This window comes from Nanorana parkeri, unplaced genomic scaffold, assembly GCF_000935625.1.
Source record: "Nanorana parkeri isolate BGI_ZX_2015 unplaced genomic scaffold, ASM93562v1 scaffold933, whole genome shotgun sequence".
Taxonomy (NCBI): domain Eukaryota; kingdom Metazoa; phylum Chordata; class Amphibia; order Anura; family Dicroglossidae; genus Nanorana; species Nanorana parkeri.
Window position 1 is genome coordinate 191163 of NW_017307201.1, and position 20502 is coordinate 211664.

Below are 20502 nucleotides of genomic sequence, written 5' to 3' on the forward strand. Positions count from 1 at the left end.
CGCACAGAGCCGCTGTCATCCTGAAACTAACAGGATGACAGCGGCTCCGACGCTGAGGAGGGAGAGCTGCCATGTCGGATGGCCGAGCGGTGAGGAGGAGAGAAGCCGCAGGCTGTAGCTCCCCCGAGGACAAGCTGTGTCGACCGCCCGGCGCCCTGTGCGGCCGCACAGCTCGAACACCCCAAAGGCCAGCCTTGGGGGCATCCAAGTACCGGTAGGAGCGCTAGCCTTAAGTGAAATGTGGCTGCTAGAGGTGAAGCAACTCACCACTATACACTCTGACTAAAGTGTCTGAATCTGTTCCTGACAAAAGGACAGTGATGCTATGGCAGTGATAGGCCAGTTGTTTCAATTCCACAGTTACTTGCAAGCTACACCCTGCTTATTATATGGTGTCCCTGCATGAAGGTAGTCTAAATGGTATTTAAAGCCCAAATCTAGCTTTTTTATTTTATTTTGTGGACTTGTTCCTATTAAGTGAGATGAACTAAATGGGAATTAAAAAGCTCTTCAATAAAATACTGACAAGGTGCATCATGGCTTTTCTCACTTACAAATCTGAAACAGAAGAAACCAATGCCTCATTTAAGAACAGTGGGTGGAGCAAAGAATATTGTTGCTATATGCCCCCGATAGCCCAGAAATAGTTTTTATTGAATGTTTTTGAATACTTTTGTTACCTTATTATTCAATTTCAAGATTACAAAGGCTGGTTTTCTCTTCTACCTACCTGTAGCGCACTTGCAAGCAGATCCTTTGCATATTTTCCTTAACTGCCCATCCTCATTAGGTAGATTATAGAACGTGCTGCATTGTTTGTCTGCGCAACATAAAGGGGCACAATAAGAAGAAAGACAAATGGAATGAGTTATTTTTTTATTTATTGTCAGAAACGTGTAATTAACAAAAAAGAAATTTGCATTTATTATAACACCATCTATAAAGCAAATGTTCATTTAAATGTGCAAAACATTTGTCATGGCTGAACCAGTGCTGGTGATTACCAGTAGACTTGAGACAAAGGAGACACCTGAGGTCTGATTCTCTTTAGGCTAGGATTACACTCTCGATTAAGGGTTCTAATTATAAAGCTTAGATGGCAAATTTGCTCATTCATTAATTTTTTTAGCCATTCAATGTCACTATTACAATCAGCATTCATAACGGCTCAAAAACCAGTGAGCAAATTTCCAGGTGGCGCTCTTATACTGAAATTTTACAACTTACCAGGTCCAAAGTACAATGTTTCAAGGGTGATGATCCCCCTTTCTGAAGCAGAAACCACCTTCTGATTGAGTAAAGGGGATTATCATCCATGAAACATTGTACTTTGAACCTGTGTCATGTTTTACTGCTCCCCTGCGATAGTCCTTGGTCCTAAGGCCTCATTCACACTGCCGCACGTAAGTGCGTATCGTCCCATATGCAGCATATGCAAACAAATGGCTCCATACACATAGCTGCGTATGAAGCCGTATATTTGCATAGCGTAAAAATGCGCAAAAACAGAATGGAACCAGGATGCGTCCGGGCAGCGTATTTCTGTGTATTTTACGCGTATATGCGTGTTTGCGCGCGTATATGCACTTAAACGTGTACAGTTCATTCAAATTTCTATTACGAATTATGCATTCTGGGATTGCATATAGTGCATGCATATAAGAACATACGCACGTATATGCGCCTATATACGCAATATACAATTGCGTTGTGTGTGAATGAGGCCTTCCAGTCAATCGCTAGGCCTGAGCACTGCCACATGAACAGGAGAGCGATATCAACGCTCCCCCCTAGATTGCTGATTTTACTGCCAGCTGCAGAGGAGCAAGGAGCTATGAGGGAGCACAGGTAAGGGTGCCCACACACCTTACCAGTGGCGTAACAACCAAACCCAGGGCTGAGATGTACTGTCACTGGGGGTGAGGAGACCAGGAGGGATGTACTTTCACTGGGGGGGAGGGGTTAGGTGGTTGGCGCGTCTGCCTGATCCAGCCAGGCAGGGGCGGCCCTCCAATCAGGCACTGTAGAGGGCTGCTCGCTGGGTCCTCGGAGGAGCGAGCGGTCGACCGATGACAGAGCCGCGTCCGTTGCGGGCGAGCTGGCCAGTCGGGTGCATGTGCATGAGGGAAGGAGCCACTGCACCTGCGGCCACGGCAGACCCCCCCACAACCAGGGTCCAGGAAGCCCCCCCCCCCACAACCAGGGTAAATGGGCCGGTATGCGCAAGCGCACACTGCTCGTTCGGCATTGCGGTCATCGGAAGCCCGCCCCTCAGGGAAGCCCGCCCCTCATCTGCCTGTCCAAGATAGGCAGTTCTTACGTTTTTTTAATTACCTTACAACCATCGCAAGACAAAAGTCTTGCGATGGTTGTAAGGTGTGTGCCCAGCATAAGATGAGAATAAAGATTTGTCTTTGTGGGGATGTCTTTTGCAGTAAGTTTGCCCTGTATTGGTGAAGTCCAGAGTGTGTCTTTAATATCTTCAATTACTGCACATAATTCTGGAATTCATGACTGAAAGTGTACTTATACTGCAAACTGAACAAGTAAACTTCCAACAGCAGATCAATTAGAGCTAAGCAAAAATGGTATATACTGAGTGGCCAGATTATTATGACCACCCCATCAGTACTTCGTTGGGCCACGAGATAACTCCACGAGATGACTTTGTTGGGCCGCCTCGTGACTCCAGGAGATGTTGAAAGGTGATGTGAGGAATCTGACACGCGCTGTTCGCTGTACACTGCATCGTATGGGATATGGAAGCTGAAGGCCTGTTCGAACACCTTTGCTGTCTGCAGTTAACAAGATAAAACGTCTCCAATTCGCACAGGAACACAAGGATTGGACAGTCGAGCATTGGAAAAAAGTCATGTGGTCCGATGAATCACGCTTCCAGTTGCATCATGCAGATGGCAGAGTGAGAATTTGGCGGAAACAGCATGAAAGCATGCACCCCACATGCATGAGTACAACCCTTCAAGCTGATGGGGGCAGTGTTATGGTTTGGGGCATGTTTTCCTGGCATGATTTGGGCCCTTTAATTCGTGTGGAACAACGTCTGAATAGCACAACATACCAAAGTATCGGTGCTGATCAAGTTCATCCTATCATGTTGATGGTGTATCCCAATGGAGATGGCTTCTTCCAACAAGACAATGCGCCATGCCACGGTGCTCGTATTGTGCAGTAGTGGTTTCAAGAACATGAGGGAGATTTTGCCTTGCTTAGATGGCCCCCACAATCACCAGATCTCAATCCAATTGAGCATTTGTGGGACGAAGTTGAAAGAGCCATCAGGCAGCTGGTTCCACAACCATGAAATCTCACAGAACTGGACAGTGCTATTCATCAGGCATGGTTTCAGATTCCTCGCATTACCTTTCAACATCTGGTGGAGTCAATGCCAAGAAGAACCGCCGCAGTATTGAAGGCAAAAGGTGGCCCAACGAAGTACTGATGGGGTGGTCATAATAATTTGGCCACTCAGTGTACATAAAATAACTGATGCTTTATTAAAAATATTAATATTAAATTCTTAAATAATCAAATCTCTTAATTACTATGTAGTAGCAAAGAGGCACATAGAGTATAAGACCCAGTATTATATCATTCAATTTTCTTTCACTCCTGGTTTTAAGATGCCATAGATTTATGAAATACTAAATCTTGTAATAAATATACATGCATATTTCAGATAGCATATATTTAAATCCATATATGTATATAGAGGAAAAAGTAGACACATAGAGGAAGGGAAGAGGATACAGTGTAAAGGTCAGGAAATAGAGAAGGGGGGAAAGAAAACAAGGAAAGGGAACTTTTAACTTATTAACATAAAAGTTAGTCTCCTCTTCCTCCTACAAATAAGATGGTTAGTGTGAAACTTGTCAGTGAGAGAAGTTCATATGGGGTGACCAATAAAATGTATTGTGGGAATTTAGAGGGTGGCATCTACCGCCCAGAAATTGTGTTATTGGGACAGAAAATGATGTAAAACACCGCAGTAGGGTCATGGGCAGTAAGAAAAACATGACAGGGTTTCTAATTCTTACCCATTGACATATAAAAAAAAATTGGGGTGGAACTTTATTTTTTAAGTATAGAAAGAAACCATTTAAAGCAAATGCAGAGTCCTGAATAAAAGGCCTCTTTTGTTACCAATATCAAGTAAATCCAAACCAAATTCCCAACCCTAAACCCATTACAACAATAAAATATGAAAAACATGTAGACATTAACAAAACATCAGAATAAATATATATTTTTACCAAGGTCATAATACTCATATATGGAAATGTCAGCTGGCTGTAGAAGTCCCACATCTGTGGTTTTATGAATCCTAAAACCGATGGTAAGAGTTTCATTGTGAGGAACCTGGAATAAAGCAAGAGACAACAAAATGTGATGTCATTAACAAATATGCATATTTCACAAATGGGTATTAAAATCAGCTTTACCTTCCTCAGGTAAAGTACAACAGATGCATTGGATGTCGATTGTTGTGTTTCAAAAGACATGATGTAGTTTTCGACTTTATTGGCCAACTGAAAATAAAAGAAAACAAGTATGAATAAAAGCTTCAAGGCAGAAGGAAAGTCATAAAGAGAAAATACGCTGACCAGTAGGGTTTGCATGACAGAAGAGACTCGGTATGTCTCTTGTGTCATAATTCCTTCTTCCTGCTTGTCAGCAGCTTGTGTGCATTGAGCCAAACACTCAGTGCACAAGTTCGGCAAGGTCCTGTGCCCAGCTGAAGTAACTCCTGTGTGCATGCGTGGGATTTTTATTATCCCAATCAAGAAGACAAAGATGCTGAACCTGGAAGAAAAAAGGGAGAAGATGGAAGCACCGGTGATGGATAGGAGCGCTGACATCACTGGAGAGGATCACCTGCAAGGCCAGTCTGCCATAATGTGCTAATATGCTGTGCTTACTACTACATTATGGTAAACACCTCGTGGGGGGCCCAACTATTTTATTTTGTGTTGGCGGTTTATATTTAATATCGCTTTAATATTTGTAAATAGATGTTTGCAGACTTATCCCATCTGTCCAAAAGGAACTGAGTGCATGGGAAGTAGCTAAAATAGCAATTGCACAATCTTAATCTTTTTGTGCTGAGTCACTGATTCAGTAAATGAATAATATAAACCTTTGTGTTGCAGCATTACAAGGAGCTATACCGTCCTCAAAGAAGAAGAAAATGAAGAGAACTGTGAAATACACTCATCCCCATAGTGAGAGCCGACGTGTGACACTGCAGCTGTCACATGCCGACTCTAGATCGAGAACTGAGCAATCACAAACCTCTGATCGCTCAGGTCATGATTTTCTCCATGCAGAGAGCAATGACTGTCACTGCTCCCTGCAGGGATTCCCCTCTCCATTCCTACAGCGCTGATTGGAGGGACGGATGGGGAGAGAGTGGGCACAGCTGGCTCTAGAGAGGCAGTTGTCAATCAGGTAGCAGAGTGAATCCTGACAATATTGTCAGAATCTTTCCTGGCTGCAGCGTGACTCTGCATATAGCAGGCAATAGCCTGCTATTTGCTGAGTTTTTGGGTCGCAGGAGGACATTAGAGAAAGTCCTCGTGTGACCCAAAAGAGAACTATGGCCAAAAAAGGTTTGGCCATAGTTCTCTTCTTAATTCAGTAGCAACATTTCTTGCTCCTTAATTGGTTGATTTTTTTTTTTTTTTTATGAAAAGATCCTTGAAGGGCAATCAGTGCAGATTATTGCAGAGCCTGGTAAGGATGAATGGCAGTGAGTACAATGTCAGCCTATTCCTTAGTCATTTCCGATTTTTGCTGAACTGTTGGCTATGAGATTATGAGGCAGGGTACTATACACTCTTCTTCATCCTGACCAGACAAACAACGGATAATACTACAATAATACTTATAGGCAAAGAATCTGTGACTTATCATACAGCTGCATAGTGGGCAACCATTTCTCTTGATGAGAAAACATTGAATTCCATAGGAAGTTTACATGAGGCTGGGTATTGCTCCTTGTTTGTGGGCTGGACAAAAATGTTGTATTCTCATTGTTGTATTGTTTTTTTTGTAAAAGTCTATTTAAAAAAGACTATTGCATGGGTTTCCACTCCTAAGAATACTGCTATTTTCTGGTTGGTGATAAAAGTATAAAAAAGAGGCAAAGAAAAAGGGGTCATATTCAATACAGATGAAATAAATCTTCAGAAGGCAAAATAGCATTTCTAAGGAATTGATAGCGTTCGATAGTTAAATGGTCATATCGTTAAAGGAGAACTATGGGGTTAGGGCTTTTCCCCATAGTTCTCCTTAGGGCAACGGGAGCACACAAATTAGCGTCCTCCCGTCACCCTAAGCTCAGTAGACCGCGAGCTACAGCTAGCGGTATACTGAGACGCCGCAGCTGAAGCAGATCCCGACAATTATGTCTAGAGGCAGAGCCAGCTGTACCTGCCCCTCCCCCGTCCTTTCCGCCCGTCAGCCCTGGCAGGTCGGAGCGCGGAGGGGGGAATCCAGCCCCTCCCCTGTCACGGCAGAGAGCTGTGACAGGATCGAGAGGTGAGCGAACTCCGGTATGTGTTCGCTCACTTCCCGATCTACTGAGCCGACCTGTGACAGTCTCATTGTCACAGGTCGGCTAGAACTATGAGGTGAGTGAAAAGCACGTTCTCCTTTAAGAAAAATTATTTTTGTGAAGTAAACATTTTAATGCAAAACATTTCCGTGTGATAAAATAACAAACATTGTTTTGTAAGGTAGCTATAGCTGTTAAAAGGCTGCAAGGAGATTCTGTTTACAGTAATTTTATTTCTTTACTCACTGCTTTTAAAATAAGTATTCACCTTTTTTTTTACTGGGAGTTTTCATTCAAAGACTGAAAAGTTTTGTAGTAAGATCTTTAAAGCACATCTTCAGGTGGCCCAACACCTTACAATTATCTGCAGATTTTCTGTGGTCAGATGGAAAAAGTGCCACAGATTGGCCCAGGTGGAAATTACTCCATCCACACAGTTAAGTGTAGATGGAGGAATCTGTTGCACCTTTTCCATCCAAACACAGAAAATCTGCAGATAATTGTAAGGTGTATGGCCAGCTTAAACCCGAACACAAAATTTTATGTAATGAACTTACCAGTTCTTAGATTTAGGTACCTGCATTTTTTTTTAGACTTTTTTACTTTATTTTCACTTGGTAATCACATTCCCTGTCCCTGGGTGGCTACACTTACTCACTCCACTCCGCTGTATCTATGAAGGGAGTCATGGTTGTCATCCAGGCCAGACTACAAATATATCTGACTTTGTTCATCTCCATTACATAGGCCATGGCTCAAAATTTCCACTCGCCCCCTCGCAAATTGCGAGTGAAAATTGCGTGGGGGCGAGTGGAAATTAAGCTATTGAGTCAGGCACTCCTCGGGGCGGCTTCTCTCCTCCTCACCGACATGATGACAGCGCTCCCTCGTCCGTCCGGGGTCGCAGGAGGGAGCGCTGCCTGCTGTCAGGATGGCCGAGCGGGAGCGAAGCCGCGAGGAGAGAAGCCGCCCAGAGGGGGAGAGAAGCCGCGCTCGCAGCTGTCAGGATGGCAGAGCTGGGAGGAGATCGGAGCCGCTGTCATTCTGTCAGTTTCAGGATGACAGCGGCTCTGTGTGAGGCAGAGCGGGGGATGGGTAAATATCATTGATATTTACCGATCCTCCGTGTGAGAAGGACAAACACTGGAGCGATCGTCTGATCACTCCAGTGTTTGTAAATAACTGGGGACACATAGTGCTATGTGTCCCCAGTTATGAATGAACAGGTTGTGATTTACATTACAGCCTATGCATTCTGGATTTCCTCAATGGGGAGTAGCACTCAGTACAGAGGCTCCTCCCCATTCAGAAACTATTGATAGTAAATATTTTACTATCAGTGTCTGAATGAATGGGAAGCCTCTGTACTGAGTGCCTCCCATTCATTGAGTGCTGAGGCTGTAGAAAAAATAGAAATTGAGGATTTGGTGTCCTCAATTTCTTTTCTATTTTAAAAGGGAAATGTCAGCGGTCTGTTTGGACCCCTAATATTTCCCCCGAAGCCCCCCCCAACTGTAAATAATACAATAAAAATAAAAAAAATAATAAAAAAATAATAATAAATAATTTAAAAAAAGTAAAAACTGTCCCCCGCCCCCCTCACACGCATATTATTATACATGTGCGAATAATAAAAATGTATTTCAGATGAAATGTGTATGTGTAATACTCTGTGCGTTGTGCTGTGGCTGTATGTGTAATGTCCTGTGCGTTGTGCTGTGGCTGTATGTGTGTTGTGCTGTGTGCGTGTTGTGCCCTGTGTGTGTTTGTTTGTGTTATGAAGGGCAACTGGTGGCGAGTAACTTAGAAGGCCTGGCTAGTAGCTCAGGACCTGAAATTTTGAGCCCTGACATAGGCTATGGGGGGATTAGTAGTTCTAAGAAGATAGGTACTTTTTTACTTTTTAGTTCAGCTCACAGGTATAAAATGCATTTGCTAAAAATGTTCTACTAGAAAAATAAAAACGAATACAACCACATCTAAGGATTAGTAAGCTGCAACATAGTACATTTTTGTTCTTGGATTTAGGTATCTTCTTAATTAGACTAATTTTCATTATTTAACTTTTAACTTTTTTTTTGTATATATGAATGCTTTTTAGGTATTCCTTCTAGAAATTTGGCTACTATATGGTCAGCCCAAAGATGCCCATACACTGCACGATTCTCGTACGAGAATCGTGCAGTGTATGGGCACCTTTACTCCACGTCAATTTTATCACAATACCTTTTAGCACTGCTAAACCAGCAAAGAATGAATGGGTAGGGCAGGTAACCTGCACACATATATTAATTTCACCTGTGTATTTAGCTAATTACCTGAATTCAGCTTTAACCCCCAATAACCCAACTTTAATTTAACTCTAACAGGGTTATTCACTAAGCTGCCGGAGGCAGCCGAGTGATTAACCGAGCCGTAGTGAAGTGAATCAAACAACGTTCGGATATTCGGTTCAGTACGGCTGATTTCAGCTGTACATCAGCTGAAATCAGCCGTACATCGGCTGCACTTCAGCAGAGCATGTTCGTCTGAGCCGAAGTGCAGAAGGACTTCGACAGCCAGTCCAACACCTGGTTTAGCTGAGCCGAAGCTTCGGCAGCGAGTATATTCACATAGGGGCCAAACGACAGTGAGTGAAAAGCCGAATGTCACCGAGCTGCATTCGGCTCGACTATTCTGCTCGGTACGGCTGAGATCACGGCTGGCTCCTTGGGAGGCGTACACCCCATTCACCCCGCTTCGGCTGTCACTTCGGCTCAGTCGAGCCGAAGCATATGCCTTCAGCTCGGCTGAGTCGCTCGGCCACCTTCAGGAGCTGTACGGGCTATATTAACTAACCCGTACAGCAGCCCTTCGGTTCCACTGAACCGAAGGGCTCCAGCAACCGAAGCTAGCCGAAGCTTCGGCTGATCCTACGGCTAGCTTTGTGAATAGACCCCTAAATGTTAGCCCTGAAGTACTGGGCTAACCTTACTGACACCAACCACTACCAATCCTGAACGTCATGTAACTGAGCCAAATTCAACTGTTCTGGTTTTATAGGATGCCTTGCATTTTCATAAAGAATATTTTAGGAAATACATTTCATTTAAGATCACCCACTAGTAGGGTGACCAGTTAGCCCCTATAATTAGAGCTAGATAACTCATGTGGGTTTTAGAAGTGGTTAATTGGGAACAGGTGACTAGAAGGGTACCCCTCGTCATCTTACCTAGTTGCATTCATAAGGACACATGTACATAATTGTTTAAGATGCCAGGCATGTTTATAGCTTCCATTAAAACCTATAAATAGATTCCACACAGTACACAGGACAGTAACATGTCCTATTCAAATATTTTACATTTCACTCGACAATGCCGCCATGCATGTATGATCTAGCTCCCCTTCTATTAGTAAACCTATGAAAAGGCCAGACCTATTGTGCAGTGTAAATAAAGAATTATTTCTCAGGAAATGCTTGATATTGGAATAAAAATCGATTACTAAGTGAAAAAACAATGCTACACTTATTTAATATACTTTACCTGTTTTAGATCTTCAATATTAGGTGTGAACCCTGTCAGCATAGTAATTTCAATAAGTGTCATGGTTGCAGGCAGGGAGGCATTATACCTGTGTAGGTACAGGTAAAAAGATATTAAAGTCAAAAGGATGTTAAACTATTTCAAATTCTGATGAAATCACTTACAATGGGTGCTGCTCCTTGATGTGTAAAAAGTTTTAGTTTCCTGCAGAATTAGCTGGTCCCCTAAACACTGGTCCTGACTTCCTGTTTTAGAGTGACTACTTTCTCAACCAGAGTGCTATGCAGTCACCCTTGCGTGTGCTAGTAAGCTGTGTGTGTGTCTCCACAAGCACAGCAAATCAAGCTACTCCCATCCCCTGGCCCCATCTCCTCCCTTCTCCATGCTAGTAGATGAACAGTTGCTAGAGTCTGCTCTGTCCCTTGTGATCTTGTACTAGACAGGCAGTTCAGGGAAGTTGAGCTGAGAGACTTGTAAGCAGCTGTACAGAAACATGATGACTGTAAGCGCTTGGTCAAAAATGTAAAGCAATGCTTTGCTGGGCAATGTATATTTGTTTGATCTGGATTCATTATTGAAAAACGTTTGACAGTTTAATACGACTTTAAAGTCAAGTTATTAATAAGGATGGGCTTGGTGCAAACCAAGTTCGCCTAAATTTTTCTAAACCCGTGCAAAACTCTCAGTGGCACACCTCCCTCCAGCCCAATCAGCTGCAGCCAGGGCATTTTCTGCCCCTTTGATACATGGTCGCACTAAGTACACCGACATTTCGAATTATTACGAGCAACAGAAAAAAAATAATCGAAAGAGTAACAGCAGTCATATGTGTTCATACATTTACTCTAGAATTATAATTTAATTAAAATATGGACCTTCTTGGCACTGTACTTGAGTGATGAACTCAACAGCACTCTGCTCATAAGCTATAGAAGGCCAATTTAGAGCAAAAAGCAGGAAGCCAATGACATGAGTACATAAGAACATTTCTGGAGGCATTCTGTACACAGTGCATAAAATACCCCACTGTTTTAGCAACGTTTGAATTATTTGTCAAATGAAAAAAAAAAAGATGGATAGATATCTTACCTGGTTCGTATTACGAGAGTATACGTATCAGCTTTTCTGTCTGTAACAAAAAAATAAAAAAAAACATTATTGGCAAACATGGGTTACTAACATGTAGTAATGAAAGAGATCAGCTCATTCAATAAAAATATGAAGTCTCTAACTAAGCTAACGTACATGTATACATGTGTACACTGTTACCATACATTGTATATAGCAGCAATTATCTGTTTCTCCCCTCTGATTTACACAACCCTGCAAGAGAGTAAAGCTAGGTGGGTAACACCACAATTCCATGCCACCAACTTTCCGAGATGGGAAAAGGGACACCCTTTAGAACAAAGTGTGTAGGCAAAGGACATATCCCCTGCCACGCTCCCAGTTACGTGGATCATGAAAAATTAATAAGCAAAAAATGATTGGCTAAACCCACATGTGCTTTATTCAGTACTATCTTTCCTGTATACTGGATTTTTAAAATAATAATTTGATGATAAAAGGTTTGTGTGAAAGGGTTAGTGTAGTCTCACACTTTGCATGTTACGTATTGCATCTACTATAGAGGTCTACACATCTGTTCAAAAAGAGGGACAACTGAGGAGGAAAGAGGGACAGAGGCATTTGATACCAAAAGAGGGACAGTTGGGACGTTTGCAATTAATTATTGCACCTCTGCAGCTTCCTGTGAAGCCTGGCCATTTCCAGTCTGCTCAATGGACTATAAATGGACATGGTGAGGTTCTCCGTGTGTTTCCACCATCTGAAAGCCTACCTAAAACACTTCCACATTCAGCATTCAGTGCCTAAAAATATGTTAGACTGATAGCACTATGCAGTCCAATGGAATGTGCATAGTGCACAAACTATGGTTATATCAAAGTGTAACACTTTGCCTGATGAAGGGACCCCCGCCATTCTATGCTACAAAAGTCAATAAAGACAAAATTCTGAAGCAAAACTATGTGTGGACACCATGTCTCATAGAGCACAATCTTTCACAGCAAGTCTGATTTCTGTTGTGTTTGAGATCATGGGACGATAAAATATACTTTATATTACAACAATTGGCAATCTTGCACTTTTATTTGAGCAATTACATCAAGTCACAATGTAAATAAAGGCTTAACTTAAACATAACTAATATGAAGAAAGTTACATGCCCATCTCTGTCTCACATAGAAATGATCAAAGATGTGTTAAACAACTCATAGCAGAGAGTGGGCATGTGTTTGACATAAAACACCCAAGAGTGCATATTATAGAAATACAGTATGTTGTATATTCAATACACATTATACACACATATCAATTAGTCTAGCTATCCATAACATTTATCATCAAAGAAGTGCCACACCAGGACAACCCCCTCAAAAGGAATGGACCACACTTTCTAATTTAAACAATGGTATGCTATTTTTAAACAGAGCCCCTTGCAGTAGTACCTGACTGTGCTAATTTAGTATAACATTGCATTGTCTCTTAAATAAGGAATCATTGCATGCACCAATATACTATATATATATATATAGATATATCTATATATATACACTGAGTGGCCAGATTATTATGACCACCCCATCAGTACTTCGTTGGGCCACGAGATAACTCCACGAGATGACTTCGTTGGGCCGCCTTGTGACTCCACGAGATGTTGAAAGGTGATGCAAGGAATCTGACACTGCACTGTTGTCTTGTACCAGTCTTGCCACTCTCCGTTCTGCCCTAACATTGACTAGTCGCTGACGGCCACAATTAAGAAATGTTTATTAATTAAAGATTTGCCATATACAGTATATTCCAGTCTTACCATCTTCTTTCACCTCTGCTTGGAGAATAAATCCATTACATTTCTTTTCGGAAGTAAGTAAAGAATGATAAACAGTCATGACCTAAAACAAAGATACACAAAAAATGAATGCCAATACTAAAGTCACACACTGCAAACATTTCAGTCTGATCACTACTTGGGTTTCAAAAGATGTTAATATGGGTTATGCCACTATAATACCCATGTATTTTAACATAGATTGCACAAAAATTACACCACAATTATTTGTCCAGTTGTGTAGTTAAACTATTAGGTCTTGGCTTTAGTCTGTGTATCTGGTAGATTTTGCATTAACTAGAAGACTGAATTACTGTGGCTTCACTGGGGTTGGGAGCTCTATTATAATGGGTAATATTGGGTTTGCAGTGACACGAATACCAAAAATATGATTTTTTTTTTGTTGGACTTTGTTCATATGCACAATTATGGCTTGTATGAGTTATATGCCAATTAGACATGTGCACTGCCAAAAAATTTGTTTCGTTTCGGTTTAAATTCGGATTTGTGTTATTTCGTTTTTCAGGATTCGGGTGTAAAAGTCAATTCGGATTCGGAATTCGGATTCGGACGAAATTCGGTAGCGTTAGTACGAACGTTCGTTTCGTTTTCTGTTCTTATTCGTTTCTTATTCGTTTCGTTCGTTTGCAGCAAAAGTGACATTTGAGGGGGAAAAAATATTTTTCTCCTTCTCTAATGTCACTTTGCTCCAACGAACGAAACGAATAAGAAACGAATAAGAACAGAAAACAAAACGAACGTTCGTACGAACGCTACCGAATTTCGGAAATGGAAATTCGGATTCATTTGCATTCGTTATGTCTGTAATTCGGAATTCAGATACATCCGAATGTCCGAATTTCCGAAAATTCGCCTGAATTTTGATTCGGAACGAAAAGAATCGCACATGTCTAATGCCAATGCTGTACAAAAATAAAGGGCTAAAGAGGGGTAGCACAGAAGCAGAATTCTGACATTGGAAGATATGCACTAACGATGCTAGGGAATTAAAACATATCTGTATTACAAACTCAGACTGGGGTAACATACAGTATTTATACGCTATATATAGTATACATCAGTATGAGAGTAAATGCACAATAATGTGTACAAGTATATGAAAAGTATGTACCATACCAAATAGCTTAATACGATATTCCCTCTAATAAACTCTAGAAAGCTTTGTATATAATCCATTTTAAATATGGGGCTGTGGATTGTTTTGATTCATGATGTCATAAGAGCTGTGGAAATCATATAAAAAAGGAATTGCAGCATCAACTCAGAATGGAAACTTACTGTTACAGTACACTCTCCGCGTCCCGTTATATTAAAAGTGAGATCCCTGTCTACCGGCATCTGAAACAAATGAAACATTACTTCATGCCCTGAACCCTAGAAAATGTTATTATTTATGGTACTTATCCATACATCTGGACCAATATAAGACAGTAAGCTCATTGTTTGTTCAAGTTGGCAGCATACATATTTGAGGGCACTATATTAATGTAATCCCATTTAACAAGAATTGTCACAGGATCATCTGCATTTTTTGTGTTTTACCTGATAAGCCAGCTTTCCAAAGATGTCAAGTTTCTAATACTTTGTTTTGAGGTAAAAATTTAAAACTGTAGATATTGTCATAGAACTTTGGAAACTGTCATATAATAGCTTTGACTTTCTTTGTTCCTGCTTTCCTTACAATAGAAGATTTAATGATTTCCAACCCGGTGCCTCAGAGTCTTGAAAATGCAGCATTTGTTTCGAACCTCTTCTCTATATATTATAGAAAAGAGGGTGGCTTATTAAAGGCTAAAGTAGAATGAAATAATGCTAATTGTGTGTTTATTTAGAGCATCCAAAAAGAGGCCCATTGTACTAATGATGGCCCTTCTTCAAAGTAAAACAATGGACTGGGGCAGACCAGCTACAATAACTAAATATAGGTTTCCACATTTGGATTTTGGGTTGATATGAAAAATGTCATGAATGATTGGCAAATGCATTAATCTGATACTAAAGCAAATATAAAAATTAGATGGAACCAGACAAGGTGAAGTATAACTATCATATTTGCATTGTTCTTTAAAAATATACATGGCTGTTGAGTTCTAAGACAGGAACATCTAGCACTTGCCTTATTTGTTCTTTCTAAATATGCATCCTGATTTTGAATAGTATATTCAATAAGCTGTGCTTTTCCTTCTACAACAAGTTGAACATTCAAATTTATGTTTGGATCCGTGTCAACATCGGTTTTGTATTGGGTCAGGGCTTGCAATACTACCACTGTGGCCTAAAATTGGAATAAAAATAGGTTGTTATGAATGTGAAGATTTCTGTGTTATCCTGACTTATAGTTTCAAATATATATAAACGGCTATTTATGTTAATTGTGAGAAAAGAGGACACAGTTAATTATCTGTGAGTGGAGTCAGTATGGTAGTGCAATGATGTAGTGCAATAATGACTATATAATGGCAATGACTATAAAAATCAAACTGACACTCTGGATGGAGGAGGGAGGTAAATATTTACAGGGTTGTTCACTAAGCCGAGTGAATAACCGAGCCGAAGTGAAGTGAGCCGAACAACATTTGGCTATCCACTACGGCTCAGTACAGCTGATTTCAGCCATACATCATCTGAAATCAGCCATACATCGGCTGACATCGGTCAGCCGAACATGCTCATGCAGAAGGACTTCAACTCAGCCGACCCAACATCTGGATCGGCCGAGCCGAAGCTCCGGCAGCTCACTGCCGTTCGCCCCTATTCACACAGTGAACGACAGTGAGTGAATAGCCGAATGCCGCTGAGCGGCATTAGGCTCGGCTATTCTGCTCCGTACCTCCATGGTAGCCAGCAGAATAGCAAATAGTGAAGTTGGGGGGGAAAAAAAGTTGGAAAAAATCTTTAAAAAATGTAAATAAATAATACATTAAAAAAAATAAAGATTTTTTTTAGAAAAAAATAATAATAAAAAAAACACAATTAGCAGTTACAGCTAGTTCCGCCCTACTGTTTCCTATTGGCTGGCACCTGCTAGAGTCTTCTAGCAGGTTTCGGCCAATGAAAAACAACTGTAATTGTTTAATGACAGATCAGCGTACCCAGGGCTTTGGCCTTCGGCCTTCTGCCGGCCGTTCGCCCTGCTATGGCTGTCACTTCGGCTCAGTCGAGCTGAAGCATATGCCTTCGCCTCAGCTGAGCCGCTCGACCGCCTTCGGGAGCTGTACGGGCTATATTGAATAGCCCGTACAGCAGCCCTTCGGTTCGACTGAACCGATGGGTTCCCGCAACCGAAGCTAGCTGAAGGATCAGCCGAAGCTTCGGCTAATCCTTCGGCTAGCTTTGTAAATAGACCCCTTAGTTTAGGTTAATCTTCCTGGTGTATGTGGTTTTAAATGACAGGGAATGAATGTTTGGTGAATGACATATGCCCCTTAGATTTTCTTCTATATGTCCTTTAGACTTCCTGGGTATATGCATATTTCGAAATAAGACCCTTTCACCAACCTAAATAATTGCAGGTAAAAGTACATTTGCCATTGGACGCAAAGGCTATAAAACGTGCCTTCTGGAACAATGTGCTGAAGACTGGATCAAAGATAGAGTTGTTTAGTCACAGTAACAATAGACATGTTTGCCACAAACCGAAGACAGCATTTCAGAAGAACCTTGTAACAACTGTGAAGTATAGTCGTGGAAATGTTTTGGGTTGCTTTGCTGCTTCAGGAATGGCCAGCTTGTGGCCATCGAGTCAACAAAGCACAAAGTGAGCTTGATGAGAATGTGAGGCCATCTGTCCAAAAGCTGAAGTTGAATCCTAAATGGGTCTTTCAGAACGATAATGATCCGAGGAACGCTAGCAATTCCACCAAGGAATGGCTCAAAAAGAAGAAATGGAGTGTTATGGACTGTCCTAGTCAAAGCCCTTATTTGATTACTATAGAATTTACAGGGAAATTTTCAAATGGACAGTTCATACAAGCAATTTTGTATGAATAAGTGGTCAAAAATGTCACTAAGTCAGTGTTAGAGACTAGTGGCTAGTTATATATAATGGCTGCAAGAAGTAATTTGTGCTTAACGCGGCAATATAAGCTTATGAAGCCAAAGTTGTACATATGCTTTCCACATTACATCAATTGATATTTTTGTTAAATAAACTATTAAAAAGGCATTTTTTTTTCTTGTGTTTTTACTCAAGTATATTATCTTTATCAGTAGGCACTGTCTGAATACATTTGTAATGTTTGCTTGTGCAATCATGTTAACAAATGCAACTATTTTATCGTGGTGTACTTAATTTTTCATATATATATATATATTGCTTTTTTTAATTTGTATATAATACATAAAACATGAAAAAGAATGAATATAAGATGATAGTCTGTTATTAGGAAAAACTCACCTGTGTAGAAGCGTAGCCTCCTCCAAAATTCCTTATGCTTACCAGCCACTTGGCTATTTTATGGGCTTGCTCATACTTTTTCAGTTTCAGTTTCTGAAGTAGCGCATAGCCTGTAGCTTCCACAGTAAAATAACCTGAGCCCTCAACTACCCATGCAGCGCCAGCTTTAAAGAAAGGCAATAACATGGAAACAATTTTTTAATTAGTTTGCAAATTATTCATAATAGACCATTTAAGAAAGTAAATACATAAGCGCCTTGTATGCCTGACTCCCCAGCACAAAGTCCCTAAGTGACCTAAGGTGAAAAGGTCTTTGTGTCTGTGAAAACTGCTTTCCATATGAACATCTGTGCAGTTTATTTCCTAGTTTGATAAAACATTTTTACAGGGAAAATAAAGTGTATTCTTCACTAAGATGATCCATTAAAGATAATGTATTGTGGTTTTGTACATATTTCTTTACTTTTTTACTACGGTCAGGGCTCAAAAAATACAATTTGAACAATTTTAAACTTTATTTTAGTCAGCTTATTATGAAATACTTAAAAAAATTATCTATTTAGCTATAGTCTTAGCCCCTTTGCTAATCCTGTAGTTTCCTGAGCAAAATAGCTCAAACTGACGTTTCCATTTAAAAGAGTGGTGGCTCCAATAGGGCTTCACTGAAGGTTTCGAAGAGAGACAGCATGCCTTAAGGCAAACATCTTCTGCTGTACCCTCTATTTAGAAAACCCGTAGTGTAATTTAAAAATGTCTTGTGTACTATCTGTATTAATTCTTAAGAACTTTATATAGCATATAGTAAAAAAAAAAACAAAAAAAACACATACAGTCGAAAACTGTATACAATTCCAACAAAGGAAAATAAAACTGACGTTTATTGTAAAACTATAGTCAACACCTTTTTTATCATTAAAAAGGGTACGTACAGTATTTCTGTTCTGTTTTTAGTGTTATCTGTGTCCCCAACAGTGGTTACTAGGGCAAGAATTTTAGGGAAATATCTCCAATGATGACATGCACAGTAAAACAACATTGTGTGGAAGGGTTGGAATCACCATCATAGGGATAGCAAGAAGCCCAGAAAACAATATAAAAATGCAAATGTTTTCACTAGGGGTGTTCAGATACCAGTGCCAATACTTTGCATTTTCATGAGAACTACCAGGGCTGTAGCAGTTGCAGCTGTGACAGGGCCCTGGTGCTTTACCACTGTCCTGAAATCATTAGTCTGTATTGTTTTAGAAAAACTGTCACGTGACACTAAACAAAAAGTTATCAGTAATTGGTATCTGTAAGAACTTGGACAAGTATCAGAACTTGTACTTAGTCTGGAAAAATGGTGTATCCCTTAAATATACATATACTATGTTACCAAAAGTATTGGGACACCTGCCTTTACACTCATATGAACTTTAATGGCATCCCAGTCTTAGTCCATAGGGTTCAATATTGAGTTGGTCCACCCTTTGCCGCTATAACAGCTTCAACTCTTCTGGGAAGGCTGTCCACAAGGTTTAGGAGTGTGTCTATGGGAATGTTTGGCCATTCTTCCAGAAGCACATTTGTGAGGTCAGGTACTGATGTTGGATGAGAAGATCTGGTTTGCAATCTCCACTCTAATTCATCCCAAAGGTTGGGTTGAGGTCAGGACTCTGCAGGCCAGTCAAGTTCCTCCACCCCAAACTTGCTCATCCATGTCTTTATGGACGTTGCTTTGTGCACTGGTGCGCAGTCATGTTGGAACAGGGAGGGGCCATCCCCAAACTGTTCCCACAAAGTTGGGAGCATGAAATTATCCAAAATGTCTTGGTATGCAGATGCCTTAAGAGTTCCCTTCAGTGGAACTAAGGGGACAAGCCCAACCCCTGAAAAACACCCCCACACCATAATCCCCCCTCCACCAAACGTTACACTTGGCACAATGCAGTCAGGCAAGTACCGTTCTCCTGGCAACTGCCAAACCCAGACACATCCATCGGATTGCCAGACAGAGAAGCGTGATTCGTCACTCCAGAGAACACGCCTCCACTTCTCTAGAGTCCAGTGGTGGCGTGCTTTACACAACTGCATCCGGCGCTTTCCATTGTACTTGGTGATTTAAGGCTTGGATGCAGCTGCTCGGCCATGGAAACCCATTTCATGAAGCTCTCTACGCACTGTTGTTGTGCCAATCTGAAGGCCACACAAAGTTTGGAGGTATGTAGCTATTGACTCTGCAGAGAGTTGGTGACTTCTCTGCACTGTGCACTTCAGCTTGCGCTGACCCTGCTCTGTCAATTTACGTGACCTACCACTTTGTGGCTGAGTTGCTGTTGTTCCCAGTTGCTTCCAGTTTGTTATGATACCACTCACAGTTGACCGTGAAATATTTAGTAGTAAAGAAATTTCACGGAACACCTGAATCCAATGATTTGGAGGGGTGTCCTAAGACCTTTGGCAATATAGTGTATATAACAAATAATACATTAAAACGGGGATGCACATGTCCCAGGAGACCCGTAGCCAATGCTCCTTAAAAATGACAGCTGCTGTGACGGACCGCCTGGTACCCCGACTGGGTACCTCCGCCAAAGAGCGTCTTCTGCCCGCCAAACCCCACTCTCAGCCAGCAGATTCGCAGTAACCAGCCCCTAACCCCCAATCACGAGGCAAAACTCATGTTGAAGGTTCAACATAGAAAAAGCAACTCCTTTATTAAACAAAGGACATTCACTTTTGAGACACTGGGAGGGCTACAACCCCTCCCCTCCCTTCCCCCTCATGACAAACACAGATAACAGCTTACACAGGGAATCAGACATTTACATACACAGTCACAGTACAATAGGGTGAGCCTCAGATAACAGGTGAGGGGGGGGAAGCTATGCAACTTCTACACAACTGACTTCACTTAATTAAGTCTCCATTTTGAATAGACAAACCATGTGGCCAAGTCCTTGTCCGCCACCATTTTAAAACATATATTTCCCAGAGGGCAACAGTCACTGTCTGCATATAAAATGTACATTTAGCCCCAAAATCTCCTGTTCTCTTGCTGGGCCATAATCGGTGTGTAAGAGGCCAGTCTGCAGCCCCCTCCAACTAGCAC

At 41.2% G+C, this 20502-nt stretch overlaps 1 protein-coding gene across 1 annotated transcript; it reads right to left on the minus strand.

Moving 5' to 3' along the window:
- Window positions 1–550: 550 nt before the first annotated feature.
- On the minus strand, window positions 551–10183 carry LOC108795097 (complement C3-like). The gene is made up of 5 exons (XM_018566285.1): window positions 10102–10183; window positions 4461–4547; window positions 4272–4377; window positions 731–820; window positions 551–558 (listed from the first exon to the last, which is right to left on the minus strand). Exons 1-5 carry the CDS (start codon window positions 10162–10164, stop codon window positions 551–553), a joined length of 354 nt encoding a protein of 117 aa, XP_018421787.1. The 5' UTR covers window positions 10165–10183.
- Window positions 10184–20502: the final 10319 nt, after the last annotated feature.